The sequence below is a fragment of the Haemorhous mexicanus genome, chromosome 1, assembly GCF_027477595.1.
Source record: "Haemorhous mexicanus isolate bHaeMex1 chromosome 1, bHaeMex1.pri, whole genome shotgun sequence".
Lineage (NCBI taxonomy): Eukaryota > Metazoa > Chordata > Aves > Passeriformes > Fringillidae > Haemorhous > Haemorhous mexicanus.
The window spans coordinates 68,199,664-68,225,722 of NC_082341.1; the positions used below are offsets into that span (position 1 = coordinate 68,199,664).

Below are 26,059 nucleotides of genomic sequence, written 5' to 3' on the forward strand. Positions count from 1 at the left end.
TACCTTTGGATAGCTTTTACGACAGGGGTACTCCTTAGCAACATTAATAGACTACATGGATTTTGAGCTGCAGATAAAGAAATTGCTCTATATGGTGCAAAGTTCTGCCTCTGTAGTCTTAGAGCAGAGCTGAATTTGTTGAACCTGTGCTGTATGGCACATCTGACCTTTACTTCATAGAACAGATTAATTCAAGTGGAGAAGAGCCAGACCTCTGGAGCCTGTCTAGTCCAACCTCCTGCTCTTGAGGTGTATTGAGTTTTTCATGTGTAACCAGACTTTTTAAGGGCTTTGGAGTTCACATCAGTCTGTAAGTGGGAAATATAACCAGTAGTCTGTAAGCTGAAAGATGTTAAAATACTGTGAAACAGAGTCCAGTTGCATTACATGCCTGCTTATTTATTTAGTACAAAGCTGAAAAATCACCACTGTTGTTCAGCCTGCTGGCAACCCGTTAGCACAGTTGGTTTCTCTCATTACTGTGCCAGACCCTTAGACAAGATGCAGTTTTCAGGACTAGGTGGTTATGATGAGAATATGTAATAAAGTCAACATGTTCACTCAAAGATACATCAGCACAATATGATGTTATTATACAGTTGCTTATATCAGCATTCAAATCAGAGAAAGATCTCAGCTGAAAATGTGAAACAATTTCAGCAGAGACTTGGAGCAGGATGTGGGTTTGCAGGAGGAGGTCTGCTCTTTACAGAGAAAAATCATTAGGGATGGCAACTCATCATTGTGCTGTTTTATTTGAGAAAATCATACAGTAAACCGTACTTAGTGTTTTTTCTATTTCTGTAATTTTCATACACTAATTGTAAGTGAGCATCTTTTTTAATTGTAAAGTGTTCAAATATGTCTGCACACTAAAAACAGAGGATTATGTGAAAGGGAGTACAAATGGGAATTGTTGGATAAAGTTAAAGTCTATACTTTTTGATTACAATTATAATGGAGACAGATTTGTGAGGCAATGCTTTACTGACAGTCAGAAAAAACAGGGACTCAGAAAGATGAAATAGATTGTAACCTCTGGCCTGAACATGATTTTTTTGGGCAGCTCTAACAAGCAAATTTGTTGCCATGATTCAAGTTTTCCCTATCTGCAAAACAGACCTAAAATTAGATACCTGTGTTGTGGAAGAGTAAGAGGATTAAAGGAATAAAGTTTCATGAGGGACTTTGAAAAGGCTTTACAAATAATAAAAACATTCTGTGCTGAAATTGACAAACATTTTTAAATTAAAGAAGAATGGGGGAAAACCACAATAAAAATGTCAGTGTTTCCGATTGGTATTTCTTTTCCTTTTCCCTTCAGTTGTGTCCCGATTCACTGTCAGTATCCATAAAGTGGAAAAAGGTTGTAAAATGCTGAAGTTCATTACATAGCTTATGAACACTTTTCCATTGTTAATGTAAACTATTCATTTTAGATCTATAGATTGGCATAGTTCTCTTTGGTTTTCACTGGCATCTCTCATGCTGCCTGGCTTTATACTGGAGGGAATGTATTCCCTAATAAAATGTGGTTAGTGTCTTCCATCATATCTTGGTAGCATATTCTGTTATATCTTACTGTTTAAAAGTAAGAATCTTTTAGTAGCTGGTGATTTCTAGGCTAATCTGGAGGCATCTGAACTTGTGGAACTTTGACTAAGATGTTTCTGCTTAAAGTCTCTTAATCAGTGGCAAAAGACATTTCAGAATTACATATTTTCAGTGCTGGCTGTGGTAGTCAGATGTTCTCATAAATGGCCTTGCATTCTCTTACAACACTCTAGATTTTGATGAGGATACTAAAGGTTTATGACCTAGAAGCTACATCTTCTCAACAGTAGGAAGCATCTGAAGGAGCACCTGGTGCTTCTGAAGAAACTGTAGGTCATCTCTCTGTCAACAGCAAGACAGAAATGAGAAGAATGAGTTCACTGTTTTGAGACTGGAGAGGCAAAATCTTTGTTTTGTAGAAGTTGGGTAGCTCTGCAGCAGCCACAGCTACTCAAAGGAGTTTTCTCAATGCATCTTAAGCAAAGTGATTTAAGTTCTTTTAATTTGTAAGTCCAGTCCTATCATCTTGGATCAAAATCCTGAATGAAAACATCTCTGACTTTTTGAGAAAATTCAGGTCCTTGTTTATCACACCTGCTTTACCGCTGGATCTAGTTTCCATATCTGTTCAAAATTAGCGTCTTTGATATATATTCTTATAAAAGCACTCACCTTGATAGCAGAATACTACTTTCCTCTGTTGACTGGTAGCTCAGTTTTCGCTGCATTGTTAGAAATAATGTGATGTTTTACAGATTTGTCAAAATGATCAGCCTATAATCACTAAATGTGTCTGTATCACTCAGTGTAATAAGGTTGTAGCACGACTAAAGTAAATCTCACTTTGTGTTCTGCAGTATCTGTTTTAAAGGAGAGTTTGAGTTCTGTTACAGAACACTCAACTGTCTAAGTTTTTAAGTTGGTTCTTGTGTACAGTAAATTAATTTTCTATTTGAAAGGAAAGTCAGGGAGGATTTGCTTTGTTGCCTTTTCTCTTTCTCTTTGAAAAAACATCTAAGAGTTTGTGGTGCATTTTTTTAGCAGAGTGCACCATCAATAATACTACCATGTGTCCAGGGTTTGGCACAACTTTCCTTTCTGGTTTGTGGCCATCTCCTTAACAAGGTCACACAAATTCCAGCAGGTAATGGGTAGTGCAATTTTCAGAGCAAGTCTTATCCAGCTCCTTTGGTCTTTGCTTCCAATGAAGGGCACTCAGTTTAACTTACCTCTTCATGTCTCCCTTCCCTGTGACCTCTCTCTACAGCTAATATGGAGCAGATAAGCCTCTCAGAACTTCAGTTTGCCTGAAAAGAATGTTAACTTTTCTTGCAATATATTTTTTTTTTGTTCATCTCAAATGTTTCTTCATTTTTTACCTTGTTTTGTGGTGTATACAGTGCATTAGATATTGAAGTCACTGGGAATGAATCTCCACACAGCAGCCAGACTGTGAAGGAGGAGAACTAGGTGGCACCAGTGGGACTTGAGATCTGGGTTTTGTTTCTAGTCCTGATGACATTTTGCTTGGTGACCTCTCCCTTCTCCCATCTGTAAAAATAGAGTTGGCAGGATTTCCATCACTGAAAAACATTTTAGGATGCAGAGATGGAAATTCTAAGTAAAATATTTTATTTGGATATCTGCTTAAACCTAAAAAAAGTCAGTACTACCTGCACTGTGATAGCCCAACATGATGTTTCAAGGAGTGGAACAAAGGGGAAGCACCAGCTCTGCATGTGGGATTGCTGTGGGCAGCAGGAGGCTGCTGGAGACCCACAGGCTGTGTCTCCATGCTGCCTCTGCTGCACCCTGACCTGCTGAGGAAGACATGCAGGAAGGTTGTCCCCTACAGCAGTCCTTGCATGGAGTATGATTTTTCACCAAGGCCAGTACTCCACTGGCTGTTTTAAATTGCCATGGGGAGAGCTCCTCAGCAGAAGGATGTAATAGACTAGGACTGACCAAAAAGGGGTGTATGTGTGTGTGTGTTTGTGTGTGTGTGTGTGTAAATGTTTTCCCTAAATGCTCCATTTTTGCTGAACAATAAAAGCCAAATTGATTTTGCTTCAAAGCTTTGCTGAATGTTGTGGGCTTGCTTTCAAAAGAAAAGGATGTGTTTGGGTGGGGTGTTGTTTAATTTTTCTAATTTTTTGAAAAGTGCTACACAACCAGATCCTGCTATTTGTGAAGTAGATTCACGCTGAAAATATCCAGTCAGCATTGATTAGTAGTGTTGAGTCAGGTTCTTGTCTTTGCAGAAACAATGTGCACCATTGTGTGTGTCTAGGCTGAGCCCAGATTGAAAGACCTTTTCAAGCCCTGCTCTCAGCAACACGCTCTGAAGTCAGTAGATAGGCCATTTGTGTAATTAGACCTCAAGGTAGCTGATGAAGAAGCCAGGAAAGACGTGTGAAGGAACTGGCTCACAGCTACAGCAGAGCCTGATATCAGGGTGGGGATAGGACAAAGTGGTGCTGTGATTGAGCCCTTCTGCCTTCACAAAACTCTGCTTTTCCCAGTACCTCCTGGACCAGTGGTTTGCAGATTTTAGCCACTTACTTTCTGAAGGGGCCCTCAATGTCTATAGAGAGCTGGAGCTAAACCACATTTCATGCCTTCTCGTTGGGAACGCCCGTTGTCAACAATGGGTCGTTGTCACAGTCCAGACAATGCTGGTGTCATGATGAGAAACAAGTGCCTTGCTATGTGGGCCATGGTACATGCCATTGAGAAAAGCACTTGGTTTATTCCAGTAAAGCTCAGATTCAAGGGATATTGCAGAAATGTCTATTCCACATTAAAAAAAAAAAAAAAAAAGAATGTATGTGGGCTGTTCTGTTTTTGAAAACTTACACATTTTTTTCCTCTATTAAATTGCTTCCTGGCGATGGAAATGTCTGGGAATTTTTTTTTTTTTTTTTCTACTGCATGTACTTTCCTTTAGCCTGCACACCCCTGAGGTAATTAGTGTAGGTTAAAATTTACATAACTGACTTAGGGGTTTTGCAAATAGGAAAGATGGAAATTTATTCAAGGTGGTGAATAATTCATTTTAAAGCAAGTTTCCTGTTTTTTTAATCATGTAGAAGATGTATTACAGACTCATAGAGGTTTTCTGAATAGGACCTTGAGCACTGAATTTTTGATATATTTTTTTCTTAGTATAGGTAAAGAAATATTAACCATGACTCATTGCACTTTTCCTGTTCAATAAGATTTGAATAAACTTAACAAATTTATTAGGTAGATGATAGAGCTTTTTAAAAATTATCATGACACACTGTGACAAATATTTTACTAGGATCCAGAAGAAATAGTTTTAAATCATATTCCCATTGCCACTTCAGAGGAAGAGATGGAAAACAGTGCAGTTCATACAGAGAAGCCTGATTCATATTTTCTTTTGAATATTCATTATTTAATTAAGATTAAGAAGATAAACAAGGGGATTGGACAGCTGTGGGAGTCTGGTAATAAAATAATTTTTTTTAAAGAAAACTTCTTGTAGGGGGATACAGTATGGGTAAATGAAGGTGGTATAGAACCCCCAATGAGTTGCAGCTGGACCAATTACTAAAGATTAGAAGCAGGCCTGATCTTAACAGGCCACACCTGTAGCCAATAAGAACAAGTGGTATAAAAGAGTGGATTGGTGGGCTCTGGAGTCAGATGACTGCTGCAAGGGGCAGGAACAGTCAGTGCTTAGAGGAGCTGCTTGTGAGAAATATTGAGGGGGTATGAAGCTCTGGTGATATGAAATCCTTGCAGTATAATGATGTTAGAACTCATGGTAGCTAAGACAGCAGCTTCTTTACTACTGGGTCAGTGTAAGCCTGGAGTGGTAATGTCTGAATGTTGTTACAATATTATGGCTACTTGATATTTTACATGAAATGGGTTTGCTATTTCATCTTATTTCTTAATCTTAGTACTCACCTCAAAAATAGCTTTCACGGACATCACCAAGAGCTATGTCCAGGAGAAACACTATTCCAACTTTCTGAACTTCAGCTTTAACTGCCTCTGCCCAAAACTTGAGACCTCTTGCCATGTTCCCTGGTGACTGCAGCCCGTTGGACTGTGGGGAGTGTCACAAGGTGGTTCTGACAGCCCTAACCAGACAGTGACCAGCTCTGCTGGAGCAGAACTCCAGAGCAGAGCCAGCTGCCAGCCCTTCCTGGGGAAGTGGTGTAGGTAGTGATTTACCCACGTGGTGAAGAAAATCAGTGCCAGGAGGGATGGGATGGGAGAGAAACAGGTCCTGCACTAGAGAGTCCTAGTAAACTTTAACCAAAAGCTGTCCAGGAGCAGGAGGGCTTGGTTCTCACCAGTGGAGGGGCCGTGGTGAAGGAAGCATTGCCCGTGACACAATTGCAATATGGAAGACTGGAAGGTCTCATTTTGAGCTAGTTCAGTCATGCCACCTTTGTAATTGTTTGTGAGTGATGCTTGACCTGGAGGATTTATTGCATATGTCTGAGGATAGCTGTTGGGACTGCCAACAAATCCCACTGTTCTTTAAGGCAGCCATGTTGTCTCTGCTTTAATTTTACGGTGTTAAAAAAGTTACATTAAAAGCTACATGCGCGGGCTTTTGTTGTTTTTGTCTGTTTTTGCACTCAGACAATTTTAATTTTGGAAATAAGTAGGGTGTTTTGCCTTAGTCTTCAACAGACATTTCCAAGCTTCCTTGAAAAGAGCCAGAAATTTGTAAAAAAAATTAAGAGATTTGGAAGAAAGGAGAGACTTTAACAGCCAGATATGGAGCCCTGATGGGGAGTTTTTCTCCCCTGACTGTTGCATTGTCTCCCTACCAAAATGACTTTTTGCCTTCGAGGCTTGATGAGAGTAGAAGTGGAGCACAGTTTCACACTGTTTGGATGACAGTCTAGGGTACACAGTGGGATGCCTTCTTCTGTGTTGGTAGTGTTGTATTCACATTTTATGTTGGTCTCAGGGACACCCAGTAGAAGATCCAGACAGCAAGTGCCCTTGAATGTTCAGCAAGATCTCTGAACAGTGCAGGTCATGGGGAAGAATTTTGTTTTCATGACTGTACAGCCCTCAGCAGTTTTTGTTATGAATTTTTGCACACACAACACATCCTAATACATGCTGATGCTAGCTTCTAGATGGAAAGACTTTTTTCAACTTGCATTGCAGGGGAAAAACCACTTCAAGCCCTCCAGCTTCATGCTGGAGAGCTGCAGAACTGTTGGGGGAGAGGACTGCTCATATGAGTTAGCCTCCCAAGCGCTGTAAACTACAAAAATGCCAGTCCTTCTCACCAAACATTTAAAAACTTTTGTGGTAAGACAAGAAAGACATCACAATTTGGAGGAGATTTCAAGCAAGGCTTTAAGATGTGAGTTGTCTGGTCTATGCCTAACTGCTTTGTGTGCTGTTTTGTTGTGTGTGTGTATGAAAGCACACTTGAACACGTGTATGCTTACATATGACTGTCTGATTAGGTCTTGTAGTAATAAGGATAGTAGGACACTACCATGTACAAATATACTTTGTACCAAAAAACTTTTAAAACAAGATGAGAGCTCAGTTTCTCTTGGAAATAATGCGGTAAATATGGGAAAACACACAGGGGGGAAAAAAGTTATGGCAAAAAAAAGTTATAAAGTAATGGTGGCTAAAGTTCCTCACTGCTTCTGAAAAGCTTCAACCAGAGGACCTAAGGCAAACCTTTGGAAAATTGCACATTTATAGCTTTTATTTCCATATTATTTCTGTACACTTGGAAATAAATTCTGATTTTTCTTTTTCTTCTTGGCATGTGGGACTCAAAGCACAAGAGAGCTTCTCACCGCAAGAAACAAAAGTGGAGATCCGGGATTCATGAACTCTTTCAAAGGTATGTCAGATAAAGGCTACTTTGTAATTCCATCTAGTGTACCTTCCTTCTAAAGATTTTTCAGTTCTTTACAGATATTAATGAAGGGAACTTCTCCCAAACAAAGGACCTCAGGACTAGAAAAATTAAGCCTGTGGCTTTGAAAGAGGTCTCTGTTTTGGATTACCTCTGTTTTCAGATACCCAGCTTGGACTGTAGTTTTTGAGTGCTACACACAGTGCACTTCAAAAGATGGCCAAATGGCTTGTCCCACCATCCTTCATCCTTGCCTCTGAATTAGTCTTAGAGAGTGAAGGAAATAGGAATTGAAGCAAAGTTTTTGTGATCAATGACCTTCAGATAAATACATGCATCGAATTAACTCCAAAGAAATGAACAGACAAAATAAAAGCCCTCATGAATAGAGCAAAGGAAGCCATGTTCTGCTGTGACAGCTGATGAGCATGCTGCTGAGCACAAAAGAGGCCTAACTTCACTGAATAAATTATTGTCTTCAGTCTCATACTCAGAAAAAGGAGAAAAATGGTGCAGCTAGGGGAGATCAAATGTGGTTATTTAAATGTTTGATGTTCAGTAATGAAAACTGTTTACCTTCATAATTGTGTATTAGCAGCTAATAAAGGCAATAGATACAGTAGTTTAAAAGTAATAAAATCAACAACAAAGTGTATTTAATTTTAAATTGAATTGCAAGCAAATGGGCATCCTAATGAACCCCTGTGTCAATGCAACTCTAACCAAATTAAGTGAAATAATTTCCATCATGAGAAGTGAAGTAAGTACAAAGTTCCAAACAACTTCTGTCCTTGAGAATGCTTTAACTTCTCAGATGTTTCAGATCTATGAGTTAGTTAGAGCCATTCAAGAGTCATCTTTTGTTATATTTCTGTTCAGGACAGCTGGATCCCAGTTGACGTGATTAAAGCTCAGGGATAAAACTTCAGATATGGTTGACCCTGTGCTTCATGTATTCACTTCTTAGCACTTGAATCTTGTCCTATTTCTCATCAGTCTTGATTTGGGCAAAATTTCCATGTACTTCATTGCCACTAGCATTCACACAGACCTTCCAACAGATTCAGTTATTGCTTAGGAATTTATGTGATACAATTTTATTGTAGAGGAATCTGGAAAACAGTTTAGCTATGAAGCAGTGGTAATTTTGCTGATAATATGTAAATATGTACATATTCAAAAGAAAAGAAATGGTCAAGGTCTGAATAGAAAATGATTTATAGCAATGTCCTATGATCTCGGGGGCAGAAGCATCTGTTTCAGAAGAGGGGAATGTGAAGCATTTGTTACCTAACATGCATGAGTCTGGGATGTTTAGCATGACTGTAATTTTCTTAATGAAGAACCATGTTATGTGTTAATCTTTACAAATGAGGACTTATCTCATATAATATAGCCTCATATAAGGAGGAAAATGGGAATGATGGCTCTGGTATTGAAATTTTCAAAAGCAAGTCAGAAAATACTGAAGAAATGCTTCAGAAATGCAGTCCAGAGAAATGCTGTTGGTTTTGAGTCTTGATTCTTTTCTATCTTTTCCTTTTTTTTTTTTTTTGACTGAACACCAAGTGATAGCATTTTCTTTTTGTGGCTAAAGATGTAGCAGAGTGCATTTGCTTGGGAACCTAGGACAGCCTATTCTCTGATGCCTGTGTTGTAGACATCCCAGTCAACCCTGCATTGCAAGTGCACCTGATGCAGTGGTTTTTCCTTTGCTCCATGCAGCTCCTCTCAGGAAGCTGCAGAGAGTTCCCTTGACCTCCAGCATGGCTCAGGGCCAGCCTGCTCAGCCTCCACCTTCTGAGACCCACCATGTCTTTGTCTGTGCCTGCCCTGGCTCCACCTGCAAGTGTGGCTGGAATATTACCAGCACTGGTGACTGGCTGACCCTCCCTGGCCTCCTAAAGCATGTTGTGGAAGCAAGAGCTGATGTGTTTAGAAGCCAGCAGAGCATTTGCAGATGTTTTTACTTAGGGTCAATAATATTTGGATGCTGATGACACTTAGGAACAGAGGAATTACTCATGGTTCTGTGTCTGTTGAAAGAGGGGATGGGATTGCCAAAGCATGCAGCTTTATAGTGCTCATTGTAAATGACTTAGTTTTGCATTTGCTCCTGCTGTGTTCTAGGAATGAGGTTTTCTCCATAGGGTACTGTGCCTTTTGTGTATCCTGTGTACTAAGAAGGGGGCAGCATTGGGTTGTCCACTGTTGGGCTATTCTTGCGCTATTTGCTGATATTCTGTGCTGCTATAGTGACCTTTCTTCAAAAACAAAACCCCAACAACTTTGAGTTTATATATTACCCCCCCAAATCACTTTAAAAACAAAAGATGTTAACATGTGAATAACAAGGAAGGTTCTGTAGTTCACATACACCTGAAAGTTTATGTGCATGTATATAATTTGTATATATAGCTCTTGTCCTGTATATATTCTGAAGATTTATAAATTTTGTGAGATATACATATAAAATTACAAGAAGTTTTTGGGAAAAAAATAAAAGTAAAATTTTTTGAAACAAAATTAATTTTTTTTTAGTGGTTTAGAGCAACCTAGGCCCCAAAGAATCAGTGTTTTCCAAAAACCTGTCCAAGTTTATTGAAGCTGTCAGTCAGTTTTCAAGGCGGTGATGGAGACAATGGCTTCCAACCGAAATATTCTTAACCTGGATCCTAAGTCCCAAAGCCAGAGTTGATTACAGACAGGCAGTGAAAGCTGGGGTTCCTTATGTTGACCTGTGATACAGACTGAGAAATGCTGGTCTTGTGGTTTTTTTTTTTTTTTTTTTTTTTCTTTTTAATACTGCTTTTTGAAGCCTAGGTATTTCTCTGCTTTAACAAACTTCTGTTTCTCCTGGTCGCCCTGCAAGTCTTATGGTATGTTCAAGGAAAACATCAACTGTTGTATTTCCAACAGCAAGTGATTTATGTATGTGCATTGTAGTTCATTTCTTTTCCATTCTTCTTCCTTTTTAACCTCTGCAGAGTAGGAAGTCATCTACTGAAAACAGAGCAGAGTGGAGTTGAAGAAGAAATGGTAGCCAGCTTTGGTAACATTACAGATGTGAATACTGGATTAAATGTAGCAGCAGGACCTCGTGGGAAGGTGAGATTCTATATGAGTGCTCTTTTCCCTCATATTAACTGCTAAATCACTGGATCAATTGCATTCCATTATTATCTTTTGTTTTGTTTTTTTCTCTTTTCATAGTTTAAGAGGATAGAATTTAACAAGTTTCAAAATATGCTTTCCAGCAAAAGTAACCATATGCTTAAAGAGAATGTCTAAAGCTATTAATGATGAATCATTTGGGCATGGCAAGAGTTCTTCAAAACAGTTTGTCAGTGCTGGCCAAGCAAAGTCTTTCAGCAGGAGATGAGACAGCTATGCCACCATGCAAATGAGACAGGCTTGAATTATGATGAATCTTCTATCTCCTTTTCCTACTCGACTGACACTCGCTTTGAGGAAGGTTGTAAATGCAAGAGAGATTGTGGTATAATTCCTCAGACTGGCGTTTCTGCCCCCCAGTCACTATTCGATTATCTTCCAAATTGCTGTGTTTCAGAGAGATAAAGATTTTTTATGGCTTGCTGACTTGAAACAACCAGAAGAGCCAGAAAAGAGATGGCTAACCGGCCATGCATAGTAATTCCATTGGTAAATGACAAAATCTTTGTTTGTATGACATTTCCAAAGTTACTACAGAAGATGAATCTAAAATACAAAATGTCACATTTGGCATGCAAAACTATCACAATATATTTCAGTATAAAATTCATAGAGGCGTTTAATTTAGAATGTGTTTAATAACGAAGGCTGCCTGCATCAGTAATCCTGCCTTGAGGTTTAAAAAGATTGTCTTATTTATTCATATAATGTTAATTTTTTTATATACGATTCAGAAACCAAAAATATTAAGGTTAAATCTTCATTGTTAATTAAGATTTTCTAATTAAGCTGAAAATAATTGTCATTCAGATTAGTTGTTAAGTATGGTTTGTGTGGAGAAACAAAAGAAGTTTAACAAATTCAACTGTTTATTTAACTGCTTAATTTAATTCCAGAAGCTTTCTATCTATATGGAAATATGCTATCTCTTCCAAAATAAATCCAAGACAGGATTAAAGAAGAGATTATTAGCTACTGTAGGCTTAAACTGTGAGACCACTAAACCTAGTAGTCAAGGTAGCCATGTGATTCCTAAGTGTGGCATGGGTTTTGATATCCAGTTGCATTAAAAGAAGACCTAGCACTAGTCTTTCCTCAAAATAGTGCAAGAAATTGATAAAACAACAGTGCTGATTTTAAGCAGTATATAATTAGTTATTGCAGAAAGAGTTTTATCCATTCAAATCAACACTGGAGCCTAACTGGGAGTCCCTGTTGTGCGCCGGACCCTGCAGATTGCATTTGGGCAGCACCAAAATATCTTCTGGTACAGTGGGACAGACCCTATGCTATTATTCAGGCAAAGTTTGGTAAAGATCATGCCATTGTGCCTGTTCTCCTCCACAAACCTCCCCACTGGGAAGCTCAGCGCACAAGGAAAGCACCAGAAAAGCATTTCCTTACTAAATATTCAGAAACTCAGACAACATCTTGTCAATAGCAAGTGGCAGATGTTTTCTTTTGTCTGGACTTGGAATAAAGGTGCCTGTAGGGAGTTTTTATTAAACTCTACACGTGTTGCACTTTGATTACTATTTTTAAGAGAATCTGATTATGATAATCAGAAGGTGAAAGGATAGTCTGCCTGTTACACAGCACTAATAGCTTTGGCAAGGCTAATAATTAGTATAAAAACATGGCCTGCCCTGTCTTTCACTCTGTGCCTGCAGCCTGCTCATCACATCGTGTATTGTGCCGGTCTTGAAAAGCATGCTGTATTTTTGAAGGTATTGTTTTCCAGTTAATTCTGCCTCATAATTGTCAGGTAGTGTCTTCTAGTGTCATACTTCACCAGCTCCACCTTCCCCCCAAGGATGCTGAACATTTTATTAGTAGTATTTGTACTGTTTTTTCTTTTATCTGCCATCTCTATGACTTTTGACCTCCCTAATTGCAGATCCTTGGTAAGCAGTAGGTAATTGCAGGTTGAACAAGAAGCGTGTTGTCTGCTTCTCAGTAGTTATTTTCTGGAAGAAATTTGTCCTTGCTAATTGTATGGTTAAAGTGAGCCCAGCCCAGATCAGTAACTCTGAGTCTTCTCCCTAGGCTGACTGCTCCAAGATGCCACAGCCACTAGAAATTCGACTCAGATGCCTGAGGGGAGTCAAAGATAAGGTCCCTAAAGGCCTCTACACTCTCAAAGTTTCTGTCCTCAGCCACTTAGGTGGTGCCTTGGTGGAGTGGTCAGAACTGGAGGAGCAGCCTCAGGCCAGGACCACACGGCCTGTTAGTCATGGTGGAAACTTCTACAACACTGAAATCTACTTTGGCCAAAGTATCCAGACGGTAAGCAACACTTCATAAATATGCTGTCTTTGCTTTGAAAGTTAAAACACATCTGCCCTTTCTCCTTTAGGCTTATATATTTAATGCATTCCATCGTGTTAATAATTTATTTAATAATTTAAGGTGCAATTTAGGAAGGTGCATTTATTTCCCCCCAGGTTAACCCTCATCACTCGCTTTAAGGGTGCCAAACATATGCTACACCATATAGTGTTGTCAGCTAATTTTAAATTTTACTTTTATTCTCTCTTATCTATGCAGCTTGTCAGCTATGTAATTTGATTTCTGTAAAGTAGCTTTAGAATAATAAATGAATGAGTGGGTGTATATAAACACATGAATGCCCAAATCCTTCTGTGAGTTTTTAGCTCCATTGACCCCCCCATTTGCCAAAAAAGCAGCATTTGGATTATTTTGGAAGGAGCCCAAACACTTGAGGCTCTATTCTGTCTTTTGCAACTGAGGCACAGATATTTTCCTGCCTAAGCACGCTGTGCATGGCAGGATTGTTGTGTGTCAGTTGCTCACTCTTGTAGCTAATGCCTGGTGCTGCTTGGAACACTGGTCTCAGATAAACTCTCTGGCACATGAAAGCTTCTTTACAGTTTGGAAAACAATCTTCATCTCTCTCAGTGTGTTTGGTGTTTTTTTTTTTTTTTCTTTTTTTGGGCGCATGTTATGAGGCATTGGTAGAAAGAGGAATCTTTTCTGTTTTCACTTATTTATTTTGTGGTATGACCTGAATGATCGATTTCCTCCTCCACATGTTCTGTTATGTAGATACAGAGCAGACAGACAGCACCTATCCCAAAGAGCTTTCAGATAAAGCAACTTCTATGTGTGGCACTAATGCCTTCAGTTACTTGCAGATAGATCATTTCAGATGTTGGGTTTGTTATACATAAAGTGCTGCTAAGTCACATTTTCTGCTTTTTAATTGTTTATCACCTGTAATTGATAATGAGCAGAGTCTGTAAATACAGCTATTGGTGCAAAAAGAATTGCATGTATAGAGAGGGAAACTGCAAGTGGGGCTTTCACATGGTGTTAAAACAAATCCAGGCATCTGTCAGAAATCATTGAGCTGTGATTCCCTCCTAGGCAGGATGCACCCATCCCGGTAACTTGCCTTGAAGTACTGTCTTGAAAGGAGAAGACTGGGTCCTAGGGCTGAATGATTCCAGCATGTCCTGCTTCTTACTTTCAGCATCACATTTCTCCTTGGACTTTGCAGATTTTGCACTTTCAGGTTTTCTTCCAAGTTCTCTTGGAGCTTCACAGGGGACATTTAATTAGCATCTTCACCAAACTTCATTTTTAGACTAGTGAACTGGTGTGCAGAAATTGGGCAAGTTCCCTTAAAATACATGAGGAATGGGAGAAGTTGAATGCAGTGACCTTCTGGTAATTCCCTTTCTTCATTACTGAGTGATGTACAGCAAAAGCCATAATTTTAGAGCTCCACCAGCTCATTTTGGAGACACAGGGTATGTTGCACCCTGGATGACTCTACCTTTCTGTTCTTCCACCTTGGTAGTGGTTCACAACCTTAAGGTATGTTTGAAAAAAAAACCTTTAGTGTGTGTGCTGAGATATGAGGCAAATTTTAGGCTTCAGATGGTTAGCATCTACCACAAGACTTAGGGTGAGTAGTGAGGTCTTAGTGGTGACCTCCATGTGAGCACCTGGATTTGAACAGAATCTTACACACAGCACTGCTGCACTGGGATATATTATGGTGTGAGAAATAGAAGGGCTCATAAATGAAGAATATGCTTTTGTTTCCACTGGCCAGAATAATAATAGGAGTTCAGTGTAAACATGGTGAAAATGAAGACATGCATGCTCGATATTGAAGGAAAGCCTAATTTTAACTAATATATTAGAGAAATTGTTCCAGAACATTACATCCTTCCAAAAATAATAACCCTGTCATGTCGGCAAAGTTGGTGTCAGCGTGGGTTACCTGCTGTGTACAGAAAGTGCTGGTCATGTAAGTTAGATCTGCCTCAGGGCTAGTCTGACTTGCACACCCGACCTTTCAAAAATGTTTTTTGTTCATTAATCAATGTTCTTTGCTCCAGCTTGCCAGCTTCCCCTCTTTCCGCTCCTTCATTGTCCTCCTTTTTAGTTTGTCAACCTACCTCCCCCAGTAACCTCTGACTACATACTAGACAGAGGCTCCTAATAGCTCCAGTTGAATTTTATTTATCCTTCAGTAAGGCCAGACGGTCACACAAGTAATTTCTTTTTTTTTTTAAGTTATGCTGAAAGAAACATGTATGAATGCTTTGGATTGTGGTAAAACACGATTGCTGTTTCAAATGACTTTTTGCAATTTTATGAATAGCAATGAACTGCATGATCTGAAGGGAACTTGTTTTAGACTCAGCATTTCTAGGATATTTTCATGTATTTAGTTTATGTAAGTGGGCTTTAGGCTTTGATAGATTAAGTCTGTATGGTTTAGGCAAAGTGAGAGCTGTTCTGGAGTTTCACCTTCATTATAAAATGAACTCAATGTGAATTTGAGATTTAAAAATTGTGGTATAGGTTAACTGGTGGTGAAGAAGCTTTCCTAAAATTCCAATATATTTTTGCACTGACAGGTTTTTTCTCAGGTCTGGAATGGAAGTTGAGTAAGGAGAGGATAGGAAAGGAGATGAGATGCTTACTCTGCATAGAGTAAGGCAGTTATGCAGCTAGGTTGTCCTTGGCAGCACTTGCACAGATGTGACTGCATCATCTTTACACTAGAACAAGGATTTTACAAGCATAACTTCCTTATTGCTGTCTCATGGTGGCTGAGATCCTACTATAGATAAGTCCTAAGCAGTAATTTTTTTTTTTAAATCATGGTGTATTTAAAGCAGTGTTTTACTCCACAGGATTATGTCCCAGCGTTAGCAAGTCCAGATTACATTTTTTTCCTTGATGATGACTTGAGGAGCAAAAAGGAGTTGCATTATGCAAAATTTTAATTTCACTTGTAAAAAGAAAGTGCTTAGGTTGTTTTTTTTCCTTTTTTTTTTTTTCCTTGCTGGCTTTTCTAAAGTTCGGTAGACATTAAAATAATTGTATGAAACAAATACAACAATAAGAACAAATGTTCACTTTTCAGAATAAAAGAATTCATTGGCTTCAATGGAATAAAAATTGGAGTGTGGTAAAAATGCTTCTCTTTTAAAAAACTATTTTCAACTATAATTTCAATTATCAGGACCAAAATATTTTGTTGAAGATTACTGACTTTGCCTACAGGGTAGGAACCTTTAAGGAATATGTTCCTATTTCAAATATTTGCAATTTCTGAAACACTTCTTAAGAAAAAAATATTGCCTATTAAGTGGAGTTTTTATTCAGAATGGGAAGTTCAGGTAGGAAATTTCCAGCTGTTGTGAAGGGCACTATAAGGCGATGATGCTGCCTGCAAGTGACATTTAAAAAACATTCATTATGCTGTCCAGTCACCTGGGAAGTTGGTCCAGCACTGCTGAACAGAAGCAGGAACAATTGTGTCAGGGCTGAGCTCCCCAAACTGGTTTTTAACCCTGGTCTCGCTGCCTCCATTTGTCATCAATCCTTATTCCGTGAGAGCTTTCAAAACTGGCACTTGAGCAAAAGAGGTGTGAGCTCCACAAGTGTGTAAGCACTGGTGCTACACATTTTTCCCAACATACCTGGAACTTGGGATAGTTCCAGGAATCTGTTCATATGCATGAGAAGACACCATTGCTGACAGAACAGTTCACAGAACTGAGGGTTTTTAAAGAGTATATCAACTGGTTAATATTTATGTATCAGCGTGGTGAGGTACTAGCAATATTATAGCAGTAGCTGGGTACCATTTTGTTTTACTTGAGGGAAATTCAATATGAATAAAACAGCAACTTTTCAAACATGACATTTAATCCACTCATGTAAATCATACCAGGAGATCTATTATTCATTATTAAAAGGGCACCATATTTTTATTATACTGAAAATGAAACACAAATGCTGTGAAAAATTTAGTGCCTTTTCCTGAAGTTTCAGGACACTTATCATGCAGTCATCTAGCAGGGGCTGACACTCATTTTAAAATATAGCTACAAAATTAATAAATTTGAACTCTTTTGCTTGGAATAAGAGGATGTTCTATTTCACTGAATGAGGGATTTATTATTTATTTAAGCCTTCCTAAATACTTCAGATGGCAAAGTCCTTTGATAATGTTCACATTTGGAGTTAGATTTGTAACGAATAAAGTTCATATCTTTGTTGTTATTAGTCATTTCCAGCATTTTCTTCCCTGAAGTGCATTTTGAAAACTACATATATCAGAAACTGATTAACATGACCTTAGGTATTAATTCTTAAAATATGATGAAACAAACAGTTTCAAGGACATTATTTTCTGTATGTCAGCAGCTGTCTAAGGACTGTGATGCTTTTAATAATTACAAAATAAGATATCATTAGGAAAAGTAGACCACAAACTTCCCTTTCCCCCCTCCTCCTCCCTTCCTGGTTTATTTTATTCTTGAATGAAAGGCTGGCATAAGTGAAGAACATCTAGCTCTAGGACACTTTATAGGACATAATGTAAGAGTTTTATGCAATACAAAAAAAGATAGTGCTAGGCAGTGCCAGAGGACTTTCAAAATGAGAGCCACTTAAATTTTCTCTGGATGCAATTATTTGTAGCTGGGATGTAAAAGTACTACATGAACCTTTTGGTAAATTCAAGAACTAAGCTTATACAGATGCTTGAATTCATTTGAAGACTGCAGTACTGATGATTTTTTTCACAGAGAAGGACCTCATAGTTTTTACTGCTTTTATTTTTTTTATCTGAGTTTGTTTGGGGGTCTGGTCTTTGATTGCCATTTGCTAGATATTTCTGCAACAGCTCCTCAAAATGCACATTCTCAGAGCAATTCTTCCAAAGCTATTACATATTAGAATCTGTTGTGTCTACTTTGTTTAGCACTGTGCAATTTATTTACTTATCTAAAATGTTACTACTTATCCCAAGTTTTGTTTTTTGGTGATTAATTGGAGTTACTTTTCACATGTTGTCTGATCATTGTGCTCCAGTGGAGATTTTTCTTGGAAACACCTGCTGGAATGCAGTGTGTGTGCTGGATCACCTTAAAGCAATGCAAGCTGCCCAAAAACCTCAGAAATGTGACCTGTGTTACAATGCATCATATCTGACTACAGGAAAATATGTAGCCTGCTTTGGTAAATCCAGCAGACATATGTTAAACATCAAAAGTGTCTGGGGACAGCATTTTATTTTGGACCACTCCATGTTTAATTCCCCACTTAATTGGAAATTATATCTGTAAGAGAGCTTGACGTGAGCCATAGGATACAATAGCTGTAAAAAAGTCATACATTATCTAGGGCAAACCAGCAGGAAGGCAGAATGCAACCTCTGCCTGTATCCTTAGCTCCACGTGAATCCCAAACAACAGAGAACACCAAGAACAAAATTATTGCCAGCCCCAACAAAAAAAAAATCTGTAATTGGAAAAAAAGAGCATCTCCATGACTCACCAGAGCTGACAATCTGGAACTGTGAAAAGGGACTTGAACTGTGTTTTGGTCCAGATTTGCAAGTCATGGGAGCCAGCAAAACACCCCCAGAAAATGCTTTTATTTTTATGCCTTAACATACCTGGTCTTAAAGCATTTCACATTTTAAATTATTATCTGTGAACTCAGGATCAGCAGGGTCGTTGCAAAGCTGTACTACAGAAATGGGAAGAGTACTTTATGCAAGCAAAGAACAAAAAGTGATCCTGCTTAATCGTGCAATTTTTAAGCAGAGCATACGAGCAAAAATGATTTTGTTCTCAGAGGTTGCTCTTCCTCTCCTCTTCTGGACTAAGAATTGGATTGTCCAGGAAATGCTGAAGGAGCATGAACTCCGGATTGTCAGTGCTTCCCTTGCGAAGTGTGTGTTGCTGCATCCCTGGCTGGACTTGGTTGAACAGATTGCTACCTGAGGTGTGATGAGGAATCCAGAACAGCATCAGGGAAGAGACACGAGATGGAGCAGCTGCTGGACCAAGAGAGAGAGGAAAGCTGCCTGCTCCTCCTCTGGAGCCTGGGGCAGGCAGAGCGGCGCTGCTGCGTGACTCAGCCCTGCATGCCGAACGAGCCACGTCTTCAAGAGACTCCTTGGCTCCAAGTGGTTTCTGGGCAAAGTACGTGTCCTCTTGACACAAAAGAAATAAACTTTGCTGCATCGTGTCTGTAGTCCGTGTTATCCTGGGAAACTCGTGCTCTGACCGTGCTGAAATCAGTCTCAGGGATAAATAAGTGAGATGGGAGTGTCAGCAGAATGAACTGGGGTTCCTGCTTCCCTCTCACAAAGACAGTTTCTCCCTCATAAGATGAGGTCAGAATCCACCCAGGCCAGTATATCACCAGAAGCACTCAGGGAGGCAGGAGCTGGATGTACCATACATTACTACTCCCTGCTGGTCCAAGAGCAGAAAAGAATTAGCAGCAGATGTGCCAGGACAATTAGCAACAGATGCAGAGGCTAAAGCTCACAGAATGCAAACATTATTCCTCTATATTAAGGAAGATAAAAGGCCGAATTCTGGTCCTCTGGTGTAAGGTACTTGTGCATGAGATGCTGCTGGAGCTAACTATGGGCTGAGTTATCACTCCTAGAGGAGAGGCAGGCAATGGGAACTTGTCTCTAGCACGGGGGAGGGCAGGTGTTTGCATTGGGGCACTCGGTGTGGCACTCTGTGGGGTGATTTGGCACAGCGTCCCAGGAGGAATCCTGCTCTCTGCCACCACTGAAAGCAGAGAACAAATTGCCTGCTTACAAATGCTGCTGCCCTGTGCTCCTGGCAGATCATGAGCCTGAGCTTGTGTGCTGTGGCCCAACAGCTTCTGGCCCATAGTCTACTGCTGTCAGGGAGGCTAGGTGCCAGGAGAGATGGTGTTACTGCTTAAAGACCTGCAAGCTGCACAGAGAGGAGTCATTTTACCCGTGCTGGGCTTGAAAGGCCTATTCTCTTAGAGAACAGGGGGGGAAAAAAAAATTATGGGAAAATTAATGATATGTCACTGTATGGTCTTCCTCTGATTTGTGTTATTTTGTATTCAGATACCTGTTTGAAGACAGGCAGTGATGGAGAGCTGGGGAAGTAAGTTTTCAGCCATTCCAGAACATTCTGGTGATAGATAGGGACTTTTGGAAAAACCCTAATAACATGATATTTTATTTTTACTTCAGTCCAGATTTCTATTTCCTCCCCTCTGGCCTTTTATAAATTTCAGAGTTACACAAACACTTTCTAAGAATGCCCTTCTCCCTGCCTTTATGTTGGCCTTGCACATAAACAGGGAGAGCTTGAAATCTGATTGTGAAAGCTCCCCTTTAACTGGGCAATTACAGCCCCATCTCCTGCACTATTCATTTGACACAGTAAAGTAATTGTTCTTTGTTAATGATGGGAGCTGTTTCCTATTTAAAAGGTTTTCTACCTGTGTTTTACACCAGTGACATTCATGTGCTGCTGTTTTCATAGTCAGAAATGGGCTGTTAGTTTATATGGCATTTTTCAAGACTCTTCTCTATAACAAGGAAATATTGAATTGCCTTTGCATATTTTAATTCACCTTAATCTGTTTGAGTTGTATTGGTCAAATTTTTGTATGACATGAATTAAGTTGCGTGACTTTTGTCTATTTTTTTTTTCTAAATTAAAACCATTTGAAGGTGCAGAGGAAAGAAGCAAAAGTTTATTTCTTCTCTGACAAGGTTAAAGCCAGACAAAAGTAAGTCAGACAAAAACCCCCAAAAGCTCACACTGGATATGTTTATTGAAATATTCAAATAGAATTCATTCTCTCTATAGAGTGAAACTGTGGTGGCATATGGGGAAGTAAGATATATTACAATAAAACTGATATAAAACAGTTGAATTTAGAAATAGTGGCAGGAGATAATTTTAGTTCATTGTGATTTAATTCAATTAAATGCAACACTGTTAACTGCAGACTAAGAAGTATTACTTGTGCCTGTGCAGGCACACACAAGCATTATTTATTCTCTGCTGCATCTTTCTTTGCAGAAAAAATTACACCAGTGAAAGGGGGGTGCTCAATGCTTTCATAGCATTGTAAAACTCTCTGTACCTCACAGGCCTCAGTGGAAATTTGACCTGAGCAGGGAGAAACATTGAGGTAAGGTGTTGGAGAGTCGACCCCTCAAAACCCAGAATGATGTCCTTGGGTAGTATATGCTCTTTGAATGTCAACAGTGTTGGTGCCGGCTTAATGGTGGATTAATATAGCAGATAGTACCTTAAATGAGGTTGGCACCAGCAGGGAAAATATAACTGCTAATTTTATTTTTTTTTTCCTTCAGAACCAAAAAAATCCATCAGAACAAACTGCTCAGTTTGAGCTGCCTGTGCCTTGTCTATCCCAGGCACTGCTCTGAGTCTCCTGAAGGAGAGAAGTTACTGATCCCTGTCCTCCTCCTGCAGTTACCTGAGCTGTTCCCTGCTCTGTACCCGAGCACAACAGCTCAAACTCACAGAGGCATTCAAGGTCTGTGGATTTCAATCTGAGCTATCTGCCTAAATGCCTTTGTGCATCCGTGCCTAAGGGCCGTGCTGGCCATGTCCCAAATCCCAGCTCGGGCTCACAGCCTGGGAGGAGGCTAATGGAGGGCAGGTGGCACAGGACTCAGCTCTCTCCTCTCTCCCAGGGCTTTCTGACCCTGTGGGTGTGGGATGGTGAGCTGTGACAGAGAGTGTGTTTGTTGTGGTAGTGGGAAAATATTTAGCATGGACCCAAAGGCACCTGCATGAATGCTTGGCATGATGGCATAGAGTAACAGGTAGAAGCTTGGCTGGGATTTTTGTATGGATTCAGCAGAAAGAAATTTCTTATTTGTCAGGTATGTTTCATTTGACTGTGTAAGCTGAGATGTGTGACACTGTCCTACCTGGATCAGGCACCCAGTGCTCATGCTTAAGGATTCCCTATGGTCTTTACAACCTCAGACCCTGTAGCAGATGGTTGTATTATAAAGTCCTTGCTTATGTTTTGTGATTATGTGTTTCCATCATGGCATGGTTTAAACACCCAGCTCCTGTAGCTGCAAACAAAAGGATGCTTCCAGTCCCAAACAGTGAGTCTGCAGTTTAAATCTAGGATAAAATCTTACAGCAAATGAACAATAACTGTGAACCAGAAACAAAGTAATAAAATTTTAATAGTGATAATGATTACCCTTACACAGCTGCTTGACCACTGTCTGCTAATATGTAAGCTCTCAGAAGAGCATATACTGTTGAATTCTTAAGACAAGAGTCAGCCTGGGAAGCAAGAGAGAAACTGAAAAGGGGGCTGTGATAGAGCAATGATTTCATCTGTGAATGCTTTGGGATTGTTGGATATTGCAGGTAACTGTCTTTGATCACAGCCTTATAACCATCACCTTTAATTTGTAGCACAGAGGTTACTATCTAGCACCCAGCTAGCCAAATGAAATGTATGGCTTGATTAAGGATCTCTTTTGTCAGTAATTTGTGCCTAATGTTTTTAGCTTTCCCACGGGCTGTTACAGAAAATGGTAAATCTGGTTTAAATGAAACCTGATACTGTTAATGGTTTAATAGCAGCTGCCACAGGGTTATGGCATTTTTCAACAGATGCTTCTGTTTCATTTTAAGTCTAAACTAAGTCTTAGAATATATTTACATAATTAATATAAAGTACACGTACACAATAATGACAATATTTATAATTTTAAAAGATTTCCTTAAATGACTTTGCTGTTATCTAATCACAATATAAAACTTGAAAAAGGAAGGCATATTATTAGAAATAATAATTTATATTCACCTCTTCAAAAAAAGTTGTAGATGCAGTGCGACTGTGAACACTTGTCATCTCCTAACATGGCAGTTATTGGTGTAGGCAAATCCCTTGCTGCTTCAGAAAAAGAGACAAAAAGCTTCGCTGCACCTGAGTTATGCTTGTTATCTTACCTACTGCTCAGTCAGGAGTATAAAAGAGGTGATGCTTGTATTTAAATATACACATCAAGAAAGAGCTGTGCTGAGGTGTGTGCTTATAAACAGAAATACTTGAAGCAGTAAAGATTTGTGGATGACTATTGGCTGCACGATGTTGTCTGATTGAGGAAGTACCCACTAATTGAAGAAGACTTTGGCATTTTAGGCCTGTTCATAGTGTGTGATTGGTTTGAATGGATTTCTTCTGTTTGGAGGTCTTATTCTTGACTTCCTGGAAGTACTGAGAGTGTATCCTACAGGATATTCAGAGTGAGAGGATGCTGCTGAGTATTGTGACCTCCTTCAAGTACGTGTCCGTTCACAGTGAGGAGAGAAGGAGAAAAGGCTCCTCTTTCTCTGCCTTGGCTGGAAGGCAGGGTAATGTTGAGCAGGCAAGTGTACCAAGGCGTTTGCTGCTATGAACTGTGAAGACTGAAATGGGAACTATAAAACATGAAAAACATGCAAATAACAGAAAATTGTCTCTATTAAAGAAGCATCCAAGATTGTTTATTTAAGAGATTAGGCAGTCGCAGTTCTCTCAGGAGAATGTGTAGGAGCAGTGGTGAAGCAGATGTTTCACTGTGTGAGGAGTGTGGCTGATGTATTTGCTCCCCTTGTCCCAAAGGTGGCTACCCTTCATAGTGGTTAGCCTGGTAAGATGGCAGCCATCTTCTGTTCTGGGTTTTATTTGTCATTTTAAATGTATTAGAATTGTTCAACAGCACCTGGGTCAATGCCTACTTTAATTAATGAAAACAGTTAAAAATGTGGCATAGGACCAAATTTCTTTTTCTTTGTGTTTACTTTTCTTTCTTCTGTACCCACCAAAACCTTACAGATGGATTTACATAAGTTCATTACTTCAGAGTGTTTCTTCACCACTAGATTTCAAGTCTTTGCTATGGGAACACAATTGCTTCAGGCCCTAAGGCATTGGTAACCCTCTCCCACACCTCCAAGCTGCTCAGAAGAATATCTACACCTATCTTATGAAAAGTGTAAACTGTGTTTGCCAGTTCTCTGTGAGAACTTTTTACCTTAAAATCCTTTTAAACTCTACACTGAGGTTCACATACTTTTCACTAAGAGCTTTAATTTAAAGGAAGAAGGCTATTAAGTACCAACATCGTTCCCACAACTGGGTGGAGAAGAATTGGTGACTCAGTGAGGAGCAAGTTTGCAAGTGCTCTTATTGGGTGTTTAGATGAACTTTCCAAAGCTGCTGCAAAACTAATCCAGTGGTGAATCTCAGCAAGCCCTCACAGGGACACCTCAGATTTCCAAGTTGGTTTGTTATTCTCTCTTAAAGATTTCTAGTGGCAATGTTTTTCCACTTCTGGTAAATAAAGACAGAATATGAAAACTTTCTGAAAGCAAAGGGGGAAAGAAAAGAAATCATTAAATAACCACACTTGAAAAAGCACAAATCTTTTGTTGGAGTGGAAAATTGTTCAAATATATGATTTTTGGGAAGAGTTGTTAATTGTTTTAGCGTGCAAAATTGGACCAAAGGTATGATGTTTGTAGAGCTTAATGTGATAAAAGAAAGTCAGTTCTCTTGTGATGTTTTTGTAACAAATAAATCTTTCTTCCTCCTTTTCTAGGTTCTACCACATAGAAAAGCTCTGAAACCAGGCATGGTACTCCTCTTTGAACTCTTCCTTCTTCGTGGCACCTATACCTGGATTGATCGAGAAGCGGGATGGGGAGCTTTTCCCTTATGTGATAACAATTTTAATGCTTTGGAGGGAAAATTTAAATGTCCCTTCCTCAGAGGACATTATGACTCCAAAATTGATCGATTCAAAAAAATCGAAAATTTTATTTCTCAGGACTTGGATCATTGGTTATGCAATCTCTACTTTCAGGTTTGTATTTTAAAAAATTGTTTAGTTTTCTCTATATTTTTCTTTTTGATTCTGAAATTGGATTGTGGCTCATCTCCTATTTACTGGGATGTCTGCTTTAAGCAGTAAGCATGGGGAAGGAATACATGGGAAAATTTTATGGGAGAAAAGTGTAGTACAGAGAAGCAAGAACTTCCTAAAATTCTTATGACAACATCTTGGACTGCTAGGCTTCACAAACAGTGTACAACAAGCATGTTCTGGCTTTGTGGAATTCCAAACTACTTTTTTTTTTTTCTTTCTCTTCTTAGATAATTAAACTACCGCAGGATTCAGATAAGCAAAGTAAGCATGGTATGCATGTTCATCTGCCACCTGAACTTCTTATGTATTCAAGAACTGCTGAAAAGAATGGTGTCTCAGAGAATGTTGTACAGTCTGGACCACAAGGTGATGGATTCAAACTTTGATGTTTACATTCAGGTTTTTGCTGGATCAACCTCTAATTTCATTTCAATGTTGGCTAGTCTTTATTGTTCTTGTTAAGCTAGATTTTCTTCATTCAGATGTGGGTCCAGCATGTGTTATAGCAGGAATACTCTGACTCTTTTTATTAAGGTGATTTAATTTTGTTTTCAGGTGTGAACAGTTCAAACCAGCCTCATTGCTGAGGATGGAATGGCCATGCTGGCCTATGCTTAAGGCTGAATAATGCTTGGAATGTCACAGCAATAACAGTTCAGCTGTTTATGGCTCCAAGCTTACAGGAAGAGAAAAGAAAAAGATGCTTTTTGTGTACTTCTGGAAGAACTTCAGCACCTCTCTGGGCTACGACAAGGACTTCAGCTTTGTCAGGGAGATAGTTCTGACATCAGAAGCAGGCCTTATGCTGCCCTGAAATTCTGTTAAGATTCAATCAAGTGATAACCCATAGGAAGGACAATTATAATTTTCTTGTGTACAGCAGACCTCCCCAGAAGCTTTCTCAAAAAATCGCTGAATGTTCTTTTTATACTGATTCTCCCTGGCCTCTGTGAACCTTTTGATGTAGCTACACTGAGGACACAACTGACCATATTGCAATGGACTCACAAGTTGCTCCTCTACGGGTAGAAATCCAGTAATGAGAAGAATTGTAGGATGCTGCTGTTCTTTTCCTTTTCCAACACATGGGGATGAGACTTCCATGAACAAACAGAATTCATTTTTGCTATACACATATTTCTGTATTTCCTCTTGTTTAATGAACTGAAGCATTCAGTCAACTC

At 39.2% G+C, this 26,059-nt stretch overlaps 1 protein-coding gene across 1 annotated transcript in view; it reads left to right on the forward strand.

Moving 5' to 3' along the window:
• Positions 1-23,219: 23,219 nt before the first annotated feature.
• Positions 23,220-26,059, forward strand: part of LOC132324865 (uncharacterized) — a 50,223-nt gene continuing 47,383 nt past the window's right edge. The window contains exons 1-3 of the mRNA XM_059841497.1: positions 23,220-23,333; positions 24,549-24,812; positions 25,103-25,241. Coding sequence (XP_059697480.1) covers positions 23,220-23,333; positions 24,549-24,812; positions 25,103-25,241 — 517 coding nt within the window. The remainder of the gene's footprint in view (positions 23,334-24,548; positions 24,813-25,102; positions 25,242-26,059) is intronic.